General features: G+C 46.3%; 2 protein-coding genes across 5 annotated transcripts in view; one reads left to right on the top strand and one right to left on the bottom strand.

Moving 5' to 3' along the window:
• DOCK1 (dedicator of cytokinesis 1) overlaps positions 1 to 23,365 on the bottom strand; it is a 259,267-nt gene that overhangs the window by 135,550 nt on the left and 100,352 nt on the right. The window lies entirely within an intron of this gene.
• INSYN2A (inhibitory synaptic factor 2A) overlaps positions 9,078 to 23,365 on the top strand; it is a 37,633-nt gene continuing 23,345 nt past the window's right edge. The window contains exons 1-2 of one of the 2 annotated variants that reach the window (XM_038180996.2): positions 9,078 to 9,364; positions 22,147 to 23,215. In XM_038180996.2, the coding sequence (XP_038036924.2) occupies positions 22,152 to 23,215 (1,064 nt within the window). In that variant the 5' untranslated portion in view covers positions 9,078 to 9,364; positions 22,147 to 22,151. The remainder of the gene's footprint in view (positions 9,365 to 22,146; positions 23,216 to 23,365) is intronic. The other variant, XM_027460796.3, reaches the window with a different exon arrangement.

Genomic DNA, 23,365 nt, shown 5'->3' with positions numbered 1-23,365 from the left:
TAGGAGATAAATACAGAGTACCACAGCCTAGGAAGAAGAAAAAATACCTGAGATCCCCAAATATCCCATTTAATTCCAGGGCCTGTCTTCAGGTGTCAGAACAAAAGTGTAAATATAATTCCTACTTGAAAGTAATAATAACATTACTTTGACAGTTCTTTTCTTGAGAAAGCATCCAAGCATTTAATACCATTGGAACTATTTCCTTTTGGGGCAGAATATTTTAAACCATAGCAGAGAAATAAAGCAACCTTGATTTATGGTGGAGCCTGCAACACTCACATCCACTTTTGCCATTTGACAGTCATAAGCCTAGGAAACAGCAAGTAAATTTTATTGGTATGGCTGAATGCTGCTCATTATGGGTTGAGGAAGTAAAGTTAAGGATATATATATTTTAACAGCTTTAAAAATACCTTAGAAAAACTACTTAAGGTAAGACAAAATCGCTTTCAGGGCTAGGGAAGTAAACCTGAATAAAATTAGTCTATTCCTATAGGGAATATAAGGTATGCGGACATTTTCTGCATTAAAAAAAGTACAAACATTACCCAAAGTCATTAGCCAGAAGGCAGGAATTAATATGTTTATGATTCAAGCCAAGTGATAAATATGCATAAATAAAAGGAAAACACTCATTGCATCCCTGTGAATTATTAAAACATTTTTTTGTTCCCTATTAAACGGAAAAATTAACGTGCAAGTTTTCAGTTTTTTCCAATTACTGGCCAGGCATTTTCACCTTGTGCATTTTGCTAGCAACACCTACAATTAAAAAGTTTTTCCTTCTTTTCAAACAGATCTTTCAAGTTCAACTCTGTTTAATTACAATATTGTGACAAAGATCATGCGGGTAAGTTCTCCACAAAATGAGCTCCTATGAGACACAGAGGAAAGGGTCAAGTTCCTCTGCCAACTGTTTCCTTAGGAAAAAAGGGAAAAAGTAGAGCCGTGACAAAGCAGAAAAGCAACCCCTGAGAAGCCCTAACCCTGCAGGGGGGTTCCCTAAGGAGCCTCAGCAACCTGCACACCACCAGCCATAGCCCCCAGACACGGGGCTACCCTTAGGCAAGGTGTCTCTAGGGCCAGCCCCAGAAATGTCCCCTGATGTGATGTGTACACTGGCAGGAGGCCACTGTGCATTTAGTACCACTCGCAGTCCCCCACGGCTTTCCCCTGGGGTATCGAGCCCCTCAGTTGGATGATGGAGTGCTCCAGAGCTTATCTGTCATCTTCTAACTGATGCGAACTAACAAAATTACACCTCGAAACAAACCTCGTTAGCTCATCTTCCTACGAACGTAGCTCACAAACAAAGCTCTGGTGGTGTTCATTACACAGCGAAGATTGCATTGCAAGGTATCATCATCTCACGGAGGATAACATGATTTCAATGAACAAATACGGACCCTGCAGCTCGAGGGAGACAGAGCAACAGCTCGCTGCAGGTACAGGAAAGGGCAAGAGAAACGACAAGTGGATGGAGAAGCTGCCTCTGGAGAAGGGACCACAAGGTCCAAGAGTCTTTCACGAAGGCGGAGGGGGGATTTGTACAGCCAGAGGTGTTCAAAATCACAGAGGTGGGGGATAAAATGAGTGCACAGCTGCTACTCGCAGCTTCCACAGCATTAGAACCAGCAGACAGCTGTTGAAGTTAATGGGAAATGAATTTGAGGCAAATATGAGAAAGTACTTTTTAATTTATGCATTTATTTTCTAAGCACAGGGAGCGGTGGAAGTTGCAAAGGCAAGCAGCAAAAGCAAGTTCAGAAGGGGACTGCACAAATCCTGGGACAAGATGGACATCTGGAGGATGGATGGACATCTGGGGACAACGTGCAACCAACAACGAAGTAGAATAACTCTAAACGTGGACATCACTTGTTAGAACAGATATTTAAAAAAATAATTAAAAAATCACCAGTTTTACAAAAATCACCCTCAACACTAAATCTCTTCCCGTGTTTTCAGACATCTCCGACTTATAACCACTAGGGACTTCCTGAAGAAGCCCCCAGGGGGTCCTGCTCACCCCCACCCCTTCTCAAAGCCCACCCTCCATAACACGCAGCACGACCCACGCACCCCGCACGCCTCCTGCCAGCCTCCAGCCTCCAGCCCTGCCTCTGCCGGGAGGGCAGCGCCTCGCAGAGCAGGCTGAGGTGCTGAACACAATGCCAAAAGCCGATCCCTTTAGTTGCACAAGCTTAACAGAAAAGGAGATTTTCCAAACGTAAGGAGAACATTTCAATGGAGACCTTGAGATTTCCAGTGACCTTGTTTCCGCTGAGTTCTGTACAGAACGGGGAAAGAGGAGTAATTACCCTTACATTAACACTGATATTCTTTCGTGTTGGAGTTCTCTAAAAGAAAATGAAAAATCCTCTGGCTGTTGGCTGCAGTCCAGTGGCTTCAGCAGCAACATTTGCCCACCGTGGTGGCTGAGCTTCGCCAGCGCTACTCTTCACGCAACCTGTGCTCACTGCACTGTAGCTCTTCAGGAGGATTCCCTTTCATGATAATTAATTCATCTCCCAACCTCAGCTGCTCATGCTGAAACACAAACACCGTGCTCTTCGGGCACGCGGAACCTCAGAGACTCCAAACCAAACCATGCCAGATGGCTGCGGAAAAGCAGCACATCTCAACTTCCCAGAGAGAAAGCCTGGAAAGATGAACTCTGCGCAGCTCTGCCCACAACTCCAGCCCGGCCCCAGCTGCTGGGCTTCTCCTGCTGCCCCTCGCACATTTGTTTCACCCCCTTCCCTGTGGGTTTCACCACAACACTGCCTGGCACCCTCCAATTTAAAGCATGTCCTAATTACGTTCCTCTACTGCTCTGAGTATCAATATTCACAGTGCTGAACTTGCTTGAAAATTTAAAGAAATCAAAATGTGGTGCTGCTTGTAATGGTTTGTATTTAAGTATCCTGGAGATCACTTTTTACAAAGGACAGAGCCATTTTTATTGTACTGCCTTACCAGGAGCCACACAGCCGGGATTAACGAGGACTTCACTTGGCCTTCGCTGTCAATCAGAAATTTAGTTAATGTCATTATTAGGCTTCCCACATTTATAATCAGACTGCTGCATAACACAGCTTAGTCGAGTATTTTGTGCTTGTAGGATTTCAGGACTTTTAAAAATAACTTCTTATATTCCTTTCTTAAGGTAAAACTTAGTCACATACATTTTAATACATAAAAGAATTAAGTCTTTGCAAGCCAACCATGAATTTAGCATATCCTTATTTGCTAACGCTTACATTCCTAGGTTATTTTATTTAAAAAAATATATTCAGCTGGAGCACTGGCACTATTCAAAGCTTAACGTATGATTTTTCTATGTAAATATTTTACTTTAGTACCAGCAACAAAATACATGTAGATATGAGTATTTTGCTCAAAGTTCCTAAATTCCTTCAAGTCTTCCAACGTGACGTGCTCCTATTAGGTACTGTACTAACAAAGTGATGTTTCCAATAATTTTTGGTTGGAAAAAAGGGTTTTGGTTTTTAAAGAAACATTGTGTGCTCCTACGGTAGTTTGCATGGCATGCTATCACAGGAATGTTTAAGCTATTGTTTGTAAGAAATATATAGTGGATAAAAAATGCATGTTTAAAAAAAAAATCCCGAACAGCTCTCTGTTCTTTAACTACTCTTTCTGTAGTAAGAAATGGTGCTAGAAAGGCCACAGTGACCAAGACCCTATGGAAGTTTTGCCTTCCCACAGCAGGGAATGGACTGTGAAATTCCTTATTTTTCAATTTGTATCACATTCGTTCCTAAATTTGTGGTGGTCATTGCAATTCACCGCTAGACCTGAGTTTCCCGTTCCTTTTTCTCAAGATGCCCCTCATTAAATTACAGCATCACAGCTCCTAACTGTGAGTATGTGCCTAAAGGCTTGGGGTGCTCATGATAAAGCAACCTGCCTCTTCATATCTATTTCCAAAAACTGGCCTCACTCCTCTACCATGTCTCAAAATAATTGAAGGTTTGGTGCCTGCGTAGGGATTTTGGAAGCTGCATTGAAGAGTTCATTTCCAACCAGTATGGCCCAAATATTTAATTTTGTTTTAGACTCACGGAACCGCCAGAAATGGTGTGTTCAATTTACTTTCGACTATTTGCACTCTTCACTTTTACTTCTCCTACCTAATTTTGTATGATTTTCATTTTTCATACATTTTATTGTAGCTTGTTTTTTCTGCTAAGTAGTATGCATTAGCACCGAACTGCTATGTGGGCTTCTACCTTTAAAGGAATATGTAAAAGCACGTAAAAGCCTGTATTTTTATGCTTTATTGCAATATTGAACTATTGCAAATTTGAATCTAGAAAACCTTACTGAAGGCTTGGGATTTTACAGTACCTTATAACATTTAATAGTTCTCCAGCTTGACAGAAAAGTTACATCAAATCCTCCTTCTAATGAAATCAATGTTGTATAAATAATATATTGCTCCACCAAAGAGCAAATATGAAGCAGATGAAAGTATTCCCATTATTTGTTACATTTGCCTTTCTTTTGTCAGTACCTTGAATTCTAAGGCAGAATTCAAGCTCGTTCCAGATTTCATTAGGTGCTTAAATCTGAAACCATTTGTTTGAAAGCAATCAAAAGTACGATCGGATTTTTTATTTTTTATTTTTAATCAGGGTATTTCTCCCTTTGCCGCAAAGCAACTGGAGATACATCCCTGCGATCTGCAAAGATAATAAAATAAACAAGGCAAAACAAAATATTAGCCAACTTGGCATCTACTCCTTTAGACAATTTCCCCCACACTTACAGTTTCTCAAGACATCTTAATAAGAATATAATTTCACATTGGCTCTTACTGAAGAAATCAAACACGGTGATTTATTATTCAGATGGGCACAAAGGATTTCTGAAATGCAAAAGGAAGGGCTATAAAAGCACAAATCATCAGTAATGACGACAAGCTAAACTGCCTTTCAAATATGAACAAAATGCAGCCATTTAGGGTATCATACATCACGGTCTCCCAGACCCTCATTTATTTCCTAGCCGTACAGACTGCATGATAATTTAAGCAGTGCAGAAGTCTGCATCTGGTGAGAACATCTTTATTGCGAGGTGATTCAACAACTTGTATGCACCACACGAGACTGTTCCACGATCTCCGTCCTTACAAACCAACCAACCAAAAACCCACCACCACGAGTATTTCCAATCATCAGGTCGGTTCCCTTCCCAAAAACACCTGTACACTTCTCAACTAGAAAGGGTGAAAATATGAAAAGAAGCCTCCCACCCCACTCAGCTTCCCCTTCAGACGAAGAAGGAGGACCTAACATCTCCAGCAATTTGGCCTCCTAACGAGACAGCGTCCAACCAGAACTTGAAATGAAGAGTTTTGGCTGCTAGGGTTTGTTGTTGCATTTTTCTCCCAATGATGCGTAGAAAGGGAAATTAAGAGGCCCAAACCCTGCTCGTATTCATACTGCTGAAGTACAGAAATAATCATCACAGCTAATGATGTTACTCAGCATTTCCCTTCTTCGAGCAGAGCACCCATAAGATGCAGTTCCCTTAATCAGCTGCTTCATATTTTAGCTGCACACGGGTATTAGGGGTGCTGTACACATAATCTTAGATCCACTTCATCTTCAAAATGTTCTTCTAAGTTCACAGATGTGCAATTGCTCGCCAGTTTTTGCCCTGCGTGCCTCCGAGCCCTCCCTCCTCCGTCAGGCAGCCAAGTGGGCCGCGTCCTCCCCCAAAGCTGGGAGTGCCTCTGAGGGCGATGGCAGGAGGACCTGCTTGAAATTCAAGCCGAGTTTGCATTCACCTCAGCTGGAGGAGAGCAGCATACTTAACGCTCCTCCATTTTTCTTCCCCTGGCAGGTTGGAGTAAATAAATAAATAAGAGATCCCAAAAGGAAAGTGACACGGCTATCACACGCGGGCATGGAAGGAGCGGGCCCGTTCATGTGAACAAAGACTCAGCAATAGGAAAGTAATGGCCTTCAGCAAGGGTGGGATGATGGCGCCGGTCCTAGGTGACTATGGACTGAAAAGGCTCACAATTTTGCATGCCTCACTGTCTCGGATCAAGTAAATCTCACTCTCCTTTCAGCTAAAAGGGAGGCAGTGAGGTCCCGCAATAAATTAGACCAGTGCTAGCTGATTACGTATTCCCCGTGACCAAGCTCCTGTATTTACTGTTAGCACTGAAATTAGCTGCCTCTAAGAAAGTCACTTAACCTACAACAAGTGGTAGGCATAAATTATTCAGGTTTAAACAAAGAAACAAACAAACGACAACAAAACCCACACCTCCCAGCGGCAGCCATCCCACTGGAAGGATAGATAAATCCTCTGGGCAGCTTGAGGCATCGCAGCCTCACGGGGACAGAAGCTGAGCAGCACCTTTTGTCACAGGACATGACACCAAATGTCAGTTGTCCCATGTGGAAGAAGAGGTCTGGGAGGACAATGTGGCAGAAGGAAGCCCTGGAGGATGGGTTCCTGCTGTGATGGTGCCAGGCCGCATAGTGCCCTCGATCCTAACTCTTCCAGGGCCGGCATCGCTGCCCTGCCCTCATTCACTCATGCACTTGGCCCCACATTTTCTTTGACTTTTCCCCTTTCAATATAACCCGGTCCTGGGTTCTAGTGCACGACACACATTTTAAACCAGGCTAAGTGTAAATACCAGCCTGCACGCTGATTTGGAAAACGGCTTTGGTGTGGGTTATCTTCCCTTCCGTGCTGGCGTCAGCTGGCACACCTGGCAGAGAAGCAGAGCTCTGGCTGCCACTTGCTTTTCCCTGAGCTGGATGGGAGCGCCTTTCCTCAAGGACTGACAAGAACTTCGCAGACTGTTCCAGAAATCGACATTTCAGCGCTGCACTGCAGGACCTGCACGTTCTGGCGGAGCGTAATCATAGCGAACACCTGCTCAGAGCACACGCGGCTCTCCCAGGCAAGGGACGCTCGCTGCGAGCAGCCTCACGCTCCCCAGGAGCTAAAACCCTCGCAGCTGTACCGAGCACAGGAAACATATGTCCCAAACGCTGGCAGCCAAAAGGGCCCGTGCTGAAATCTCCACGCAAGCACCGCACCAGAATTGCAGTCCTGAGAACCAGCCCCTGAGAGTTACCCCCTCCTGCCTGCCAAACACCAGAAAAAAGGCGATATGGCAAGATAGGACAGCCCGTTAGAACAAAATGGATTTGTACTTTAGAAATAATAATAAATTGTCTTTTTTTTTTTTTCTCTTTGCATCTTACCAGGTTGAGGTCAGAGCTTTCTCTCCCTGTTCCAGCATAATTCTGACCTGCAGCAGTTGCACTCGGCATCTTTTAAAGGCTGAAAAACTGGCAAGGGGGATGATGAAGCATCTCCATTTCCCCCGTGTATTTACTTCTCTGCACTCTTACAGTGATGTGAAGCACGATCATCAGGAATCCTGTCATTTTTCACAAACCATGAGTAACTGAACCCTGTGTACAAGCTACAAGTACTTTATACCAACAGTGCTTACACACATGCAGGACAAGCAGGAATCCAAAGGGCAACAGGAAAGACCTTTCTAATTCTCATAACATCTACGGGAAGCACTGTAGAGTTGCCTAGCCTTATAAATGGGGCATATGCATAATGCTGTGCAAGAATAATCAGCCCTGGGACAGGGTTCTCTAACTATGATGATGGAGAAAAGACTAACTGGAGCAGCAGCTCTTTTAACTGCTGCTTCTGTCGGAGGGCTTTTCCTTGCAAGTCGCTGAGGTTATGCAGCGGGAGTGATTCCTTCCAGCAGCCGCGGTCTGCACGTCGTGTGACGCAGCTGGCATGGTTCACGTGCTCAGCTCGTGAAAAAGTGACTGCATCTAGTACAGGTGATCTATGTCTCCTGTCAAATTAGCACACCTAGCTAAAAGGTGATCACCGCACCATTTCATTTTACCCCTGCTTATATACTGGCTGTATAAATAAACAAGTTTATTTCAGTATAAGAAAACAACACAGAGGTCCTGGGGTACAGCAAATCAGAGCTGCTGAACTGGAAAACAAACCAAAAAAATAAATAAAATTAAATGCACAGTGTTTGTTGTTCTTTCAAGCAAACTGATATTTAAGTTCTTCCCACCTATTTCTTTGGAAAAACATCTCCTCTGAGATACCCAGAGAGATCCCAAATTGCCACCTTAGCCGTGCCAGCAGCTCGTGCCCTCGTGGCACGGCTCGTGGGGCGAGCAGCAGGCGATGCAGACGGCGTGCCCTTGGTCCTGGTGAGCCTGCACAGATGAGGGATGGAGGGCGGCGGGCCAGGGGAGCACCTGGACAGGTAGCAGGCAAGCAGAGCAACTTAGCTGCCCTCTGCTGACGGCCTGCTTTGTGAAACATTCCTCAGATTCAGTCCTGCACGGCTGAACTGCGGCTCAACCGTCAGGGATGCCTGTGAATATCTCCGTGCTCCCACACTGATGCTTTACATGTCGAACGGGTCCGGGAGGATTTCTTCACCCAGCGCCAGGCTCTACCAGCAGAGAGCCCTGGGTAAAGACAGCAAAGCTGGCACAAATCAGGCAGCAGCAGCAGCAGCAGCAGCAGTGTGTGTTCGCTGGCGCAACGATCTGCGTGGTTTGCTCCAGCTATTTCACCCCAGAAAGCTGCCCAGGAGCGGAGGCAGTGCTGCTGCTGCACCGTGCCGGGGCTGGCGATGCACTGACCCTCCGGGCACCCAGCTCGGGCGTCTCGCCCTGCGGTGACACGGCCAAGGCTTGGTGCACCCTCAGCGGGTGGCAGTGGGGTGGTTTTTATGGCAGGGCCCGTCCAGCTCGTCCCGCTCTGTGCAGTCCCTAGCGCAGGACGTGTGGCCCTCAGCATCGCTGGTGGGTGGCTGGTGGCGAGCGGGCTGAGGAAGTTTCAGGAGGCGGTTAAAAAAATAATAAATAAATAATAAAAATAATGATAAAAAACGCTTCTTGAGCAGCACTCGGGCTGGAAGCCTCCCCCCCCACTACATCCCCTCCCCTCATAGCCCGGCTCGGGGCCGCCCCCGGCCCGGCCCCCGGCTCCTCCCCGCGCAGCGCGGGTCCCGCTCAACAAGTTCCCGGCGGCGGGCAGGCGGCCCTCGGCCCCCCCCTTTCTCCCCCCTCCATCCTCCCCGAGCCTCCCTCTCCCCGAAACGGGCTCCTCAGCCCATGAGGGCGCCGGGGGAAGGCGAGGCGGCGGCGGCTGCCTGCAGCCAGCGCTCCCCAGGCCGCCGCTGAGGGGCCGGCTCCGAGCCGGGGGCCGCCGCCGCCGCCGCTCCCCTCAGCGCCCGGAGAGCGATGCAGCGCCCAGGGAGCGCCCAGCACCGCACGCCCTGGTGAGGACGCTCAAGGTAAGGGATGATGAGGATGAGGATGATGATGGGGATGATGATGGGGAAGGGAAGGGGCAGCCCGGTTGGGCCCCGCTGAGGGCAGAGCCCCCCCCCCCGAGCCCCAGGGGCTGAGCGCCCCCCTTGACCTTGTGGCGCTGCACCGGGGGGGACAGCAGCGCCTGGGGGTCGCCGAGGGGCAAGTTTGATAAGAGCTGTCCTCAGCCAGTTGTTATATCGCCAGGGAAGCGATATTTGGTGGTGAGGTGCGCGAACCAGGGGTAACAGGTCTGGGCTGAGGGAAACGGGGGGTTTGTCCCCTCAGTGTGGGTGCTGCTCGTGTCGAGGGCGCTGCCACCAAGGTGGAAAGCCAGCCGCCGGGTGAGAAACTACGAGCCCCAAATCAGGTGGCAGGCGAGCATCCTAAACCCCGTGCTGAACGCCAAGGGATCGGCAGGAGAAATGTCGAGCGTGGAGGACGAGGAGCTTGGCAGCGCCGTACTTGTGGGGCGAAGCCTGGCGGGGCTCGAGCAGCGTGCCCCAGCCTTCCCTCCAGCAGCACCCCTCGCCAAGTGCCAAAAAAAACACGCTCTCAAGTTCAAAGCCAGCTTTTTTCCAGCATTAGAAACGCAGCCGAGCAGCTCGGATGGAAAGGTCTCGGTGCTCGGATAGCCCTGGTTCTGCACCCAGGGGCTGATTCTGCCCGGCCGTGGCACGGAGTCCTTGGCTGCGAGGGAGAGCGATGCTGCACCGTGCTCAGCCCAATATCTGTAACGAGCAGTTACGAAATAAAATCGCTGCCCGGAGTTGGAGTTGCTGTTGCATTTAAAGCATATTGTCTTCCCCGAATGAGCTCATTGCTGAAGGCTGACACTAAAGCACTAAAGCAGCTTTTTTTTTTTTTTTTTGCTTTTTTTTTTTTTTGTGGTGAGGACGTCACGATGCCCTTGGTGAAAAATGTGTTCTTTAGGGCTGCGTAATTATTAATCCTGCGTATTTTTAACGAGACGCTCGAAAGATGTGTAATCTGGAGAGAAATCAGTGCGTTTCCCCCAGATTGATGTGCACACACACAGGCTCACCGAACAAAAAGCCAGCTGGGCAGCAGCAGCACCAAGTATTGGCGACTTATCGGGAGGGACAGCACTTAACATTCACGGCACCCTTCCCGCTAATTAAGCTCACAAACAAGTAGCTCATAAGATCACTGCTGCGTTTTTTTCCCCGGTTAACTATTTCACCGACAGCAGTGTTTTGGTACAGTAGATGCACAGCCTCCGTAATGAATCCGGAGTGAAAGGAGCAGCCAAGTTCCCTGCAGATTAAGAGGTAGGGAGGGAAACGGAGCTGCCGAGAAGCCCGGGAGCCTGCACGAGTGCCGAATCACAGCGAGGCGTCCTCCTGACGTGCACTACCGGGGAGCGAACGCTGTTGGTCACCACAAGCCAGCGGTGCCTTCCTGGGGAACCCAGGCTGCTCACGCCGTTCGGAGGACACGCCGCCAACTCTAACACTGCGTTTCTCCTGTTCTGGAGGCATTGAAAGCGACCTCATAACAGTGCCGTGCAACACCGCTTCTGCCTGCGGCTGGTGGGCGAGCGAGAGGCAGCGAAAGCTCCCGGCTTGCCAAAAAGCTGTGCTGCAACGCAGCCGGGCTGTGGTGGTACCTCAGGGCGAGCGGAGGCAGCCTGGGCAGGGACAACTTGGGAGGTGCAGTCCCAAAATCCACGCGTACCTGAGGGAACTGCAGTGAACCTAGGATATCAGAGAGCGGAGCCGCATACCAAGCTCGCTTAAATTAGCGATTAAAGCGGGATTATTTTGTGCCTTATGACAGGCACTATTTAAAGAACTGCTGAAAATCTGTGCGAGATATTAAAAAGCATGTAAGCAACAAATCTGGATCTGTTTCAGAGTGCAGCACTGCCTTCTATTTTGTTTGCTTAGTTTTCAAATCCAATAGGCTGTAGGGAAAGGAGACTGCAAACATATTTGAAGTATAAAAAACCTCAGTGTGGTGAATTTGGGGGGTATTTGCTATGTAGCCATTTGAAAAGTGCTGTTTGCTTTTATTCTGCACAGAATCATACTGTCTAACCTATGAACGTGCACAGGTGCCACTCATTAGGTACTAAGTTTCAGATTATTCTGGACTGCACAGAATATGATCAGAGCATTCTCTGATTTTAGTGGCACGTCACTTTGAAGTCAATTTACTACAGTGCTACGACGTTCAGGCAGGAGATAGCTCTCTGCTGATCCCTTCATACTTCCACAGCAGTTCAGCCTGTCTACACGTTTGTACAGCATGGGGGTGATCCATGCCTTGAAAGTCACCTGCTGAAAAGTCACCAGGTATACGTACGAGCACAAGTCTCATAGGCAACGATAGCAGGTTGTAATAATAATAATTCAGTGACCCAACAGCTGCTTTTCATGTCCTCCTCTTTGCTTATTTTCCCCCCTTTAGTGGCAGGAAGGCAGCAGGCCTGACTTTACTGCAGCGGTAGTTGTCACAGCCAAAGCCAAGCTGTAAGTACAGAGGCGTACGGAGGAGTCAGAGCCATTTTCCCACTCTGAGTGAAACAGGTGGGCTTCAAAGCCCTGGGTCTGAAGAGCTCTCGGTCCTACAGCACCTGGATGCAGACGTGAACCTCTTAACCCAGCTCTACAGGAGGAGATTTCTGTCCTCACAGGGGGTGCAGAAGTTCCTCCACATCCATGCACTTCGCTGATCATTTGGCCTCAAACTCAATCCATACCGAAACAGCGAGTGAAACATCTCACAAATGCAAAGGCAAATGTTAAGACAAAACATTTGATGTTGCAGCTACTGGAGGACAGGCTGGAGAAGTCCATCTGTAACCAGTAATAGGGTCACACGTGGTCAGGTATGTTAGAAATTCAGCTGTATGGCTTAGTGGGGCCAGGTTGTAGGAGGATTTCATAGAATAGGTTAAAAAAATGCGGTCAGATATGTGGCTTTTGCACAGAATTCACCAACCCTGCAGAAAGAAAACCTGCAGTGCCTGGCACACACTCACTTCTCACAATAAGTGAACACTGGAAGTCCTGCGTGAAGTTTTTTTTCCTGTAGGTGCTGTCTGCCTCAGCTGCATGGTCCCTTTCTGGCAGCAGTCCTGTGCACCGAAGCGTGCCTTCCTCCCTTCCTGATTTCCACCTGGCCATCCTGCTCCTCCAGATGCAAAGCTGAAGTTTTCCACTCATCTCCAGAGAGGCCATTAATTTTTTTTATTATAATTACTTTTTTCTTAAAGCCCAAAGACCTTTTCCTCTACGTGTATTTACTTTCATTTTAGCTGGTACAGTGATTCCTTATTTTTTTGTACTGAAAGAATACTGGCAAAACCCCAACCTCATGCCACCCATGGGGAAGAGAAGCAAGGGGTTCATGTTTTTTTTTGCCTGTGTGTGTGCACTACAGCATGCCTGTGCACGATGCCCACATGGTTACAAAATTAAACCATTTTAAAAACAAAAGCAAAGGAGGATGAGCCTGTATGGTCTGGAGCTAGGAAGTGTTAACAGCTAAGAAAGAAGGATTTACTTGGTTTGTGCTTGCTTTTTTTAAAAAAAAAACAAAATTGTTCCCTGCTTGTTTTACAGCTGCCCTTCCTCACCTCTTCATTTTTTTAACCTCCAGGAAAAACGCAGACACCTAGTCAGTGATTCAGTCATACAAGAGACAGTCCTCTGAAACAAGCCATGGCAGTAAAACCCGTGTTGTACTCCCCAAAACATCCAGCACAGTTTCCAATAGAAACTGTCACCGTGTATTTAGTTTTGCCCTGACTTCTGAGACCCACGCAGGTGAAACACAGCCCACTTCACAGCAGCAGGACTCAGAAGTCGTGTTGGAGTTCAGTGAGACACACGACGCAGACGTGAGAGCCCACCACTGTGACCACAGCGTGGGGGGACAGACCCGACCCGTCCTCAGGTAGGGTGCTGGGGTGGTTTGGGGGTGCCTGAGCACGGCCAGAGCACGGAGCTGCTCTGTGCTGCCCACAGATTCACAGCAGCCAATGCTCACGCCAGAGCTGCAGTGCTGCTGCCTGCAAACGAGTCAGGGAGATCAAAGCTGCTGCAAGTTACAGAGCCCAAGGAAGCCCCAGGCACGCGAACCGTGGCACCAGTGACTTTTTAAAAATGAGGAAAGAGGCTGTGTAATGCCTGATAGAGAAGTGCTTAAGCAGGGGTGCAGTTTCAGGACTGCATGGTGAAGTTAGCACCGTGGAAAGTGGTTTGGGTCTCGTTAGCTGCTTCTGCTCTCCTTGGGAAAAGGAGGAAGAAGAGAATTTAGTCAAATCAATAGCATTTGGACACTCATATAGGCATAAGAACCAGCATTTACAGCAAACCCAATCTCTCCTTCATATCGTTAGTAATTGGGTGTTCATGCCCATTTCGTTGTTACATTCATTATTCCCTCCTGCAAATGCAATCAGAAATGGAGGAGGAGATAGCTGCAAGTGCAGACATTTACATTGGGGATCGCTTTAATACATTTTTGTGTATCAAGGCCATCAGCAAATAAAACGCTGCAGTATCTCTGAGGAGCTGACAAAGGGACAGACAAAACATCCCAGTGCTGAAGAGAGGAATTCAGCGAGAAATGCCGCCCGAACTGCCTGCTGACACCGATAACACTGATCCCTTCTACGGGCTGGGCCTCACTGTCTCCATTCAAGATGAATCTGTGTATTTTAGGTAGCCCTAGCTGAGCAGGCTGGTGAGAAAAATGTGTTATATCTTGCATTCGCACTTTGTGCGAGTCTAAAAACACACAAAGCCACAATAAAAATGATGCAAATTATCTGACTGGTAGGCAATTCTGGTGCCTAGAGCGTTATTCAGGCAATTCCGATTAATAATAGGGGACTTCTCAGCCACAGTCCTACAGTTTCAGATGAGCACGGTACATAACTCAGACTGACAAAAGGGCCATATAAATATCCCCGAGAAGATCTCTAATGATTGTTGTGATGTGCTTCCTGATCGTCCGTGCCACAAATAACGCACCGACAACACCAAGTGTTTGTGGAGATCTTCCTCCACATCGCCTCCCAGGTTCTCAAAGCCCAGAAGCAGTTCAGTTTCCATCTCCGTACCACCTGTGCGTGCTCTCATTGCTCTCCCCTTCATTCTCCACGCAGTTCTTCCTGTACTGAACCAAAAACGTTTCCCCTGGTGACCTGGAACAAGCACTTTCACCTGGGTGCTCAGCAGCTCCAAGCCTCGTCCCACATTGCTCACATGTGAGGAGAAGTTGAGACCTTGGGATTTGAGGTTTGGGACTTTTGCACAGGTGTCTGAATTAAAGACAACTTCACCCCACACCAGAATTCAGCTCTTCCTTCACGTTATTTCAACAGCATTGGAGAACCAGCTCTTCTGAAAGAAATCCTGCAACATTTGGGAATCTTTCTTTCTTGCAGTAGAGCAATTAAATGTCACCCTGCAGGTAACCATCGTTCAGTTTTGTCCCAGCCTTTCCTGTTGCAGAGGTCAGGCTGATGTGTGCACCACTCTGCCTTCCCCACCACCAGCAGGCTCAGGTCTCAACAGAGCCAGAACCTGCTGGAGACTAAAACTGTTCACAGATGCCCTCCTCAAGAGGGTGAAAATCACCCAGCGTTTATTTCCCAGTGGCAGCACTGGAGTTCAAAACTCAGATTTCCTAGAATGATGTTATTCGTCAATTAATAACAATTAATAACCTGCTAAAATGCCTGGTTTGGGCCCGAGCCCAGCGCCACGGTGCCTTCCAGCACCTCCACAGCAAAAGTAAAGCTGTAAGGCTCAAGCAAGGGGCTGGAACCTGCTTCTCTAACTTTTCCTGTCTGTATCCTCCCCATCACTTGGAAAGCCAGGATGCAAACAGACAAGCTGAGCAGAACTGCTTTCCTTGTCATCATTTGGTACTTTTTTTTCCCCCTCTAAACACTCACAAAAACTACTGTTGTTTATGGAGAACAATTAGAGGTCGGTATTAAAAATAACGCAGATTAAGAACTGTCCTTAAGTTCTCGTTTTTACGCTTGCTACTTTAATTATTTAAGAGAAAGTGCCATAAAAATGACAAAAGGCTTCCAGTGAAAGTAGGCTGGCTTTTGGGCTCCTGGAAGACAGCGGAGTAGAAGCAGAGCTATTTGCGATTCTCCTAGCAACACATCCTCAGCAACATCCTTCCACTACAAGTATCAGCTGTAACACTGAAAGAGTTGCCATGTAAATCTGGGCAAAATAATGCTAATAAACCTTTACTCAGATTTTTATAGCAGCAATAGCTGCATAATACATTAAAACCGAGCATAATTCTTGTAATAGCGCCGTGCCATCGTACATTCTAGCAAACGTTTCATATTGTCAGCCCTCTGAATGCTGTGAATTGGCAGGGAGTATTTCTGACACTGTATTTGTTCCAACATGAAGGAAATGGTTATTAACTCCGGCCACAAGGGTCTGTATTATGTAAGTGCAGATCTCTTACTAGTGTGAGTTGTACAAACATTTAGGGAAAAGTAACCCTTATTGTACCAGATTTTATCGCCACCTTTTGATCTTATCTTATTCACCAATATAGGAAGCACCAAAACCTGAGTGCTATTACAAATTTGGGTTCAGAACACATAGCAGATATCAAAGATGTAGAAGATAAGACGTAGCATTTGTGTACTCAGGGAAACTGCATTGTAAGGAAGTTTTAAATAGTTTATCCTGCAATACGTAGCTTCTCTATCTAAGTTTATTAAATCACATATTTTATTTCCAACCACTTAGCTGTAAAGTTAAAGCTCACAAGAGCATTTAAAGGCATTTATTGACCACCTGAGCCATTATCTGGGATGTGACTTTTATATATCATTCGTACAGAGCCTACCAATGGGGGGAGGAAAAAGAAAAAGAACCAAACGCCACGCGATTGTGCTTATTCTGAAGGAAGACTTTAGGGCAATTAAGAATCCCTCCTGTGTCACGCTGCAACTGGCTGATCAATAGACAGGACAGTTCTGTTGGAGCAGACTTTCCAAGACCATCCTGTCCAACTGCTCAACCATTTCTGGAAATCGTACTGCTGAGCATCACCAAACATTTGTGGTTTACAGCACAGTGCATTATTTCTAAGTAATGCATCCCAAAGCTGTTTTTGCAGGAGAAAGTTCCTGAAAAGTGAAACATCAGCTTCAAGTCAGCAGGGTTTCAACTTTGTTTTTGTCTGTGGAAGCTGTAAATTCTTCTCAGGAAGACAGAACAAAGGTGAAACAAAAGCAAAGTGTCTCCAGACCACAGGCTGCAAAGCACTGGGTTGGGCAAAAGGTAGCAGCGCTCTAATTCATGGAAGTGGTGCAAACTTCCCAAAGCAGGGAGATTATAAGGCTACCGCAGTTCGCCCTCTGCTTGATAAAATACAGAATCCATAAACGCAGCAACGAGAATGAATTCGCTATTGAGCAATAAATAGGGAAGTTCAAGAGAGAAAATTCAAGTTCAATGCCTAAGGGTTTCAGAACAGATTTAAAAAGAAAAAATAGTTTGACATTTACCAGCACTGCTAACTTTATTATTCTACATGAACAATTCTGATAAAAGGAAGACGGAGTGGTCTCCACGTCAGTTCGGTGTGTCACTACACGCAGTATTTTTTCCCCTAACAACCATCTGGACTTCGTAACCCACAAAAATGGGGCATACCTTACATGTAGCTAGAGGCCAGATTTCACCCTCAGAGCCGAGTATTAAAAGTCTATACGCATTTGTAACATCGGACAAGTGTCTGCAACAACTAATAACTGGCTAAGATCATTATTAACTTCCAATTAATTTCTTTTTTATCAGTCCAGTTTGTTTATTGGACTTTACTGATTAATCTTTAGGACATTACTACATGATTTTGAGGTTTGTATGATAGAATGGCCAGTTAATCTAACGATCGGATTCCTTCTAAACGACTGACAACGCTCCTCAGAAAGCTGAAAAATGTCTGAAAGTTGGGGAAAAGAATCTACTTAATTCAAAATTAAGAAAAATTATTAGATTACATGTAGAATATCCTCAGCTTGCTGTCACTGGGCTACGTGACAGTATATTGTGAATCTACCTAGAACAGGATTCCATCTCCTATTCCTTCATGGGAAGTGAATCCCAGTTTCTTTCAAATGTCTATTTTTAAAGACAGAAATGGACTATAGGCTATGCATGCATTTAAAAGACAACTTGTGGACATAAAATACTTTTTGTAAAACAAATACACATTACTAAACTTTATGATAATATTTAGGTGCATAAGAACAGAGCTGGATTTCTTATAAGGAACTATAGCCTTGAGAAGCCTGAAGGTACGTATCCCCAGTGGGCTCCCCTTTACACAGTGAACTCCAATCGTTTGCAATCCCTTGTCTTATTTTTCCTTTGTGCTCTTAACACGTGCACAGAAGTTTACAGCCAAATCCCCAACGCCTTTCCAGGCTGGGATCTGGGCCTTTTGTCTGCATGCAGAACTTGGGAAGTTGCACGTGGTCCGTGCAGTTTGCTAGCACGTTTACGCTTTGAATACATTTCTGTGTCAAAAACTGACAGAAATCAAATTCAAATTATGAGGTAGGTTACAAGTCTCCTTTTCCATCATTAAAAAAAATCAATAGAGAAATCCGGCAGCTTAATTCCCTGGGTAGTGCAGTGACTTTGAGCAGTTTGGGCAAGGGGACAGTGAAGTCCTGTGCAGATGTACTTGTGGTCTGCCTACCTCGTAAGTGAGGCACGAGCCAGGTAAGGCAGGTCTTCTTCCTGGCCATGCCCAGCACCACTTCTAAACTGAGAGAAGGAAATCCAGGCAGTGTCAATGAAAATGAAGAACTGAACAGGAGACATTTATTAAGTTGAATAAAACATGCTCCTGAGAACCTGAAATAATAAAGCAGGTGCTTTCCATGGCTTAACTAGGAGATTCTGTACCAACTTCAGGCTTCTCTGTGCATCGCTTTATTATTATTAAACAGTTTATTTCCATATTCAAACATTAGGGAACACTGCTTAAGTTTAATCAGCCAGGAGTTTATAAACAAATCAAGGCTAAAAACTGAAAAATAAGCTCTGTGATCATTACATATTCTGCTTAGCAAATCATGTCACACAATCAGGGTTTATTTAAGGGAGCCACAGACAGAAAGTTTCAATGTGTGCTCTCTGTTGGCATCTGCAGCCGAAATTCAGATCCCAAGCCTTTACTAGCCCCATGATGCGGGAAGCCATAAGGTTTGCAGTGCTCAAGCAAATTGAGGATCTTCATCATCAGGATTACAGATAGATAGTTTGGGAACTGGAAACAAGTGATAATGAGGTTTCCTTTTCCAGTTTACCCATCCAGGTGCAGGCTGTGCCCATGGCACGCTCCTGTTCCCCATGAAATCAGTATGAATTTTGGCACTGAGCTTAGTGGAAAGAGGGGAGAGCTCTAGCACCAGCTGAGCTCAAATACAGGTGAGATGGTTAAGCAGCACTACCAGAAGAGTACATTGTAGTGTCTGTAAACCAAAATTGCAGTCAACACCTTGTCCAAAACATAAATGAAACAAAAAGTATTACGTATTTAACACAGAAAAGTTTATGTAACTCTAAATCAACTCTTGGCTCAACCACTCTGCTTTCCAGCGTGCACATCCAGTTCTCCTTCAACATGCTGAGAACTGAGTAAATCTTCCAAAAAAAATCAGCTCTCGTTCCTTTGGTGGTTGTCAGTCACAGCTGCTGATAAGATTGTTAGTCCAAGCTACCGGAGGGAACAGAAAACTCTAGATTAACTAAATCAATCAGGCCCGTGCAATTGGGAAAGGGAGACGAGCATTTTTGAAGAATCAATTTTTGGCTATTAGAGACACGCTTAAAATTAACTGCAACACCGAATAGAGTGCTGCATTTAGCTATTTCTACTCTGCAGAATATCACTGGGCTCCTGGTTTCATCTAGGTTAGCAGCTCCATTAATAACATTAATGGAGATAACGTAATTCCGCCAATTAAGTCATTCCAAACAGACCCAGTGATCCACATTTCCCAAAGATTGTGGGATAAAGCAGTATCCCAAATAATCTGAGATTGTTCGCATGCATTCTAATAAATTATCAAACCAATACTTTAGCATAAATTGTGTGCTGGTGGAGCCTACTGTCAAATAAAGTGCCAGAAAACTGACTCTGCCAGGAACATTGACAACTCTCAGGTATCCTAAGAGATGTTTGCAGTAAGGGACTTCCAGATCTACCAACCAACTTTTGTGAGCCTCTTTTCTGGGTAAAAATGCATCCTCTTTTCAGAAATAATTCCAATATTTCAGGTGGATTTCACGTTTTTCTAAGGCAACGTACCATATCTGGTAAAATTCCCTAATAGTGCAGGAACCCAGATGAGCAGATTTGAACATATGGGATACAATGGCTGCTGTGTTACTGTATTTTTTCTTTTTTGTTTTTGGCAAACTTTCTGACTTATCAGATCTATGGAAGTTAAGATAGACTTGCTTCCAATAGCTCTATATTTATGGAAGTGCCTTTTTTTTTGACACTAGTTTTTACAACATATTTTATCCATGTGCAGTATATGCCTGTCAAACAGCAGGCTGACGGATGCAGAGGTTTGTATCCTACAAAGCGCTTCGTTATCCAAAGTGTTGTAAAATTCCACCTTTAGATAGCTGGATACATTTTCTACCAGCACAGCTTCTGGAAGCTGGGAACAAATGGGATTCCGTACACAGGATGTGTCTCACGGGTGTAACTTCACCCTGCAAGTGATATAAGACAGCCCCAAACAGCCAGCGTAGGATACTGGTGTTCACACAGCCCAACTGGCCCCTTATTTAGGTTTTAAATTGGAAGAAAAACTTTGTACCATTCCTACGTAGTTCACTTTTCTGAAAAAAATATCTAAACGTCATGTTTTACAGGCGTACAGAGAGCTGAGCGTCCACACCCAAGCACAACATACAAGAGATCTCCGTGATGTAACATTCAGCTTCACTTTTATCTTTAGGCTCCCTTTCAGCAGTTCCTTTTACAATCTTTTTCCCCGTAACGAGAGGGACATGGTCATGCTGCTATCAGACACTCTGTTCATACATACAGACTCGTATGTATCTAAGAAATCTAACTGAAATAGAGTATAACATGATAAAAGTTTAAGTGTTGACACGTTTGCAAGAGATTTTTGAAAGCTGTTGGATAAAGCAGAGGCCCAGCCTTGCAGCGTACAGGTTGTCTGCCACACTTTCATGTGTTCATATTTCCAAGGGTTATAATTACTTTTTTGAACACTGTAAACATTCAGATTTCCACTGAATCTAACTTCTTATCTTGTATTAAATTAAAACTAAACACAGCTTAGTCATAGGCATTCACTTGTACCGCTGAGCTGATGTTATAAAACATACCCAATTGTGGCGCTTAAGTCTTCAAGAGTTTCAGATTTTTTATTAATGGGAGAATTTTTATCAAAAACTTATTCCAAATGCCACGCCTGGAAGTCCCTTTGCTCATTATACCTCGTACTCCCAGCCCCGCTGAAGGTACAGCCGTGTTTAAACAGGAGACACCCGCAGAACACCCGGATTAAGTGAGAATTGGGTAATTCAGTAAATCTCAGCATTAGGGAGGAATTTGCGCAATAGGAGACTAAAAATGACAACTTCAGATGAAGTGTAAAAATGAGGTCTTAGCCATCCAGTTACTCCAGATCCCACATGATCTGCACAGAGATAGAGCTGCTTTTTTCCCTTGCTCTGTGCTAAGCAGTTGGCTTCTTTTCATCCTTGAGGAGGTGCTCGTATTTCAATAGCAGATTAAGTCATTGCTCTGACTCATCACAGTTTTCGTTGTTTTTTTTTCTTATTTTTCAGTACTTTAGGATACTTTAGGATAAGAAGCTCTGTTATAAAGGTATATTGTGCTTCTAGTAAAGGATGGCTTGTTTTGCATTTGAAGCAAAACTAATTTCTGCACTGCCGCCTTCTTCCAGAAACTTTCAAAGACCATAAACTTTATGCACACAGCAGGACCAACGCGTTGCTAAAAATTCACCTACATCCAGATTTTATGTTTAGCTATGAGGTAGATTTCAAAAAAAATTCAGATACTGACATCTGCAATGAGAAATTAGATAAATCTTGTGCCAGGATGCAGACTATAGTGCACAGGAGTCAAGTTTTCTGAGCAAGCATGCTGTAAAAATAATGCCGGTTTGGTATTTCTTGTCCCCAACATTTGCATTAAAGGAGAGTTAAGGATACAGTGCTACAGACTTCTCCCTAAATATACAGACTTTTAAAAATTATTTTCTCTTTTACTTTTTATTAACTGTGAAGTAAATTGAAATAACCCGCTTCCTGAGTGCCTGGGTTCCCGTGCAGCACAGCCTGCGTGGGGAGCCAGCCCCCACGGAAAAACCCTGGAAAACCCCCAGGGTGTCACAAAAATGGGGTTTCAGCCCCCGAGCAGGTGGTTTTGTCACCCTGCAGAGGTCACAGCCTGCTCCCTGAGACCAGGTCTTAACTGATCTCATAAAGCACGGCAAGATAAAGGCGCTATTTTTTAGTAAAAGACCAAGATCTAGTACCTAATACCAAGGATTATGAGTTAATGAAGAGAATCCAGCAAAAAAGGTGGTGAGTGCCAACCTCTTTAGTGAAAGCACAGGAAATGAGCTCAAATACAAAAAGTTTGGGGAAAAACTAGGGGGAAAACCTCGTAGTTCTGTTCTAACACGGCCTTTTTGAACTGTTTTTGACTGCAGGCATCATGGTGAGTAAGGAGCCCAGCAAATGCTTACTCACCACCTCGGAAAGCGAAGTTGAGCCAGCAGCTTCGCTTGCTCTGGAGATGAAATATGCTCTGGATCCCAACCGGCAGATCAAGAAGCGCAACAAGGCCCTGCAGGTGAGATTCAAGGACATCTGCGAGGCCCAGAACGAGCAGCGGGACAAGCAGCTCGCCACCAGCCAGGACAGCGAGAAGCGAGAGGCGAAAGCGCTCTCCTACAAAACGGCCTACCGCAAGTACATGACGGTGCCCGCCCGCAGGTCCATCCCCAACGTCACCAAGAGCACGGGGGTGCAGACCTCCCCGGACCTCAAGAAGTGTTACCAGACCTTTCCCCTGGACCGCAAGAAAGGGAATATCATCAAGAGCGCCTCCGCCGTCGACGCCTTCAAGGGCGAGAACAACGGGTTCCTGGTAGACCTGAAGGACAAGGAGGGCAGGAGCTCGGGGGAGGAGGGCCAGTGGGGCAGGAAGGCCGGCAGCCTGCAGACGGCCGAGTTCATCTCCCACGTGGGCGAGCGGGCGTGCGCGGGGGCTTGGCAGGGCGCCGAGCCCCCCGGCTGCCCCCTCCACAACGCGGCCAAGCCGGAGCCGGGGAGCGAGGAGCCCGGGCAGCCCCTCCAGGGGAGGGTGTTCAAAACGGAGGTGGCCACCCTCTACCTGCCGGCGGGCGGCGCGGACGCCTCGCAGCCCGAAGCCGAGTGGTCGCTGTGCCCGGCGGCGGGCGAGGAGGACAGCAAGAGGACCGTGCACCTCAACGGGGTCCAGCCGCAGGCCGCCGAGGCGCCCGCCTGCCCGCTGCAGGCTCGGTGCCCGGCCGGCGAGCGGCACGAGCGCAGCCCTCGAGGCGACGCCTCGCCCAGCTGCCAGGCCGCCGTCGCCCTGAGCGAGGAATGCCAGCAAATCGTGCCTCACACCGAAGTTGTGGACTTGAAAGCGCAGCTGCAGGTGATGGAGAATCTGATCAGCTCCAGTCAGGAAACCATCAAGGTCTTGTTGGGGGTCATCCAGGAGCTAGAGAAAGGAGAAGCTCACAGAGAAGGGTGAGTACGAGGCTTTTAAGCAACTCTAAGCTGGTTTCTGTGCCTTCGGTTCTGAATTTGCTCGTGTGAATTTGCATCTGCCCTCCTGCAGAGCGCCGAGATGTGCTTTGTGTTATTCCTCATGCATACACGGTTTTGCTGCTTTAGGAG

This window comes from Anas platyrhynchos, chromosome 6 (genome assembly GCF_047663525.1).
Source record: "Anas platyrhynchos isolate ZD024472 breed Pekin duck chromosome 6, IASCAAS_PekinDuck_T2T, whole genome shotgun sequence".
NCBI classification, from domain to species: Eukaryota; Metazoa; Chordata; class Aves; order Anseriformes; family Anatidae; genus Anas; species Anas platyrhynchos.
This window is presented reverse-complemented; position numbering and strand designations above follow the sequence as displayed.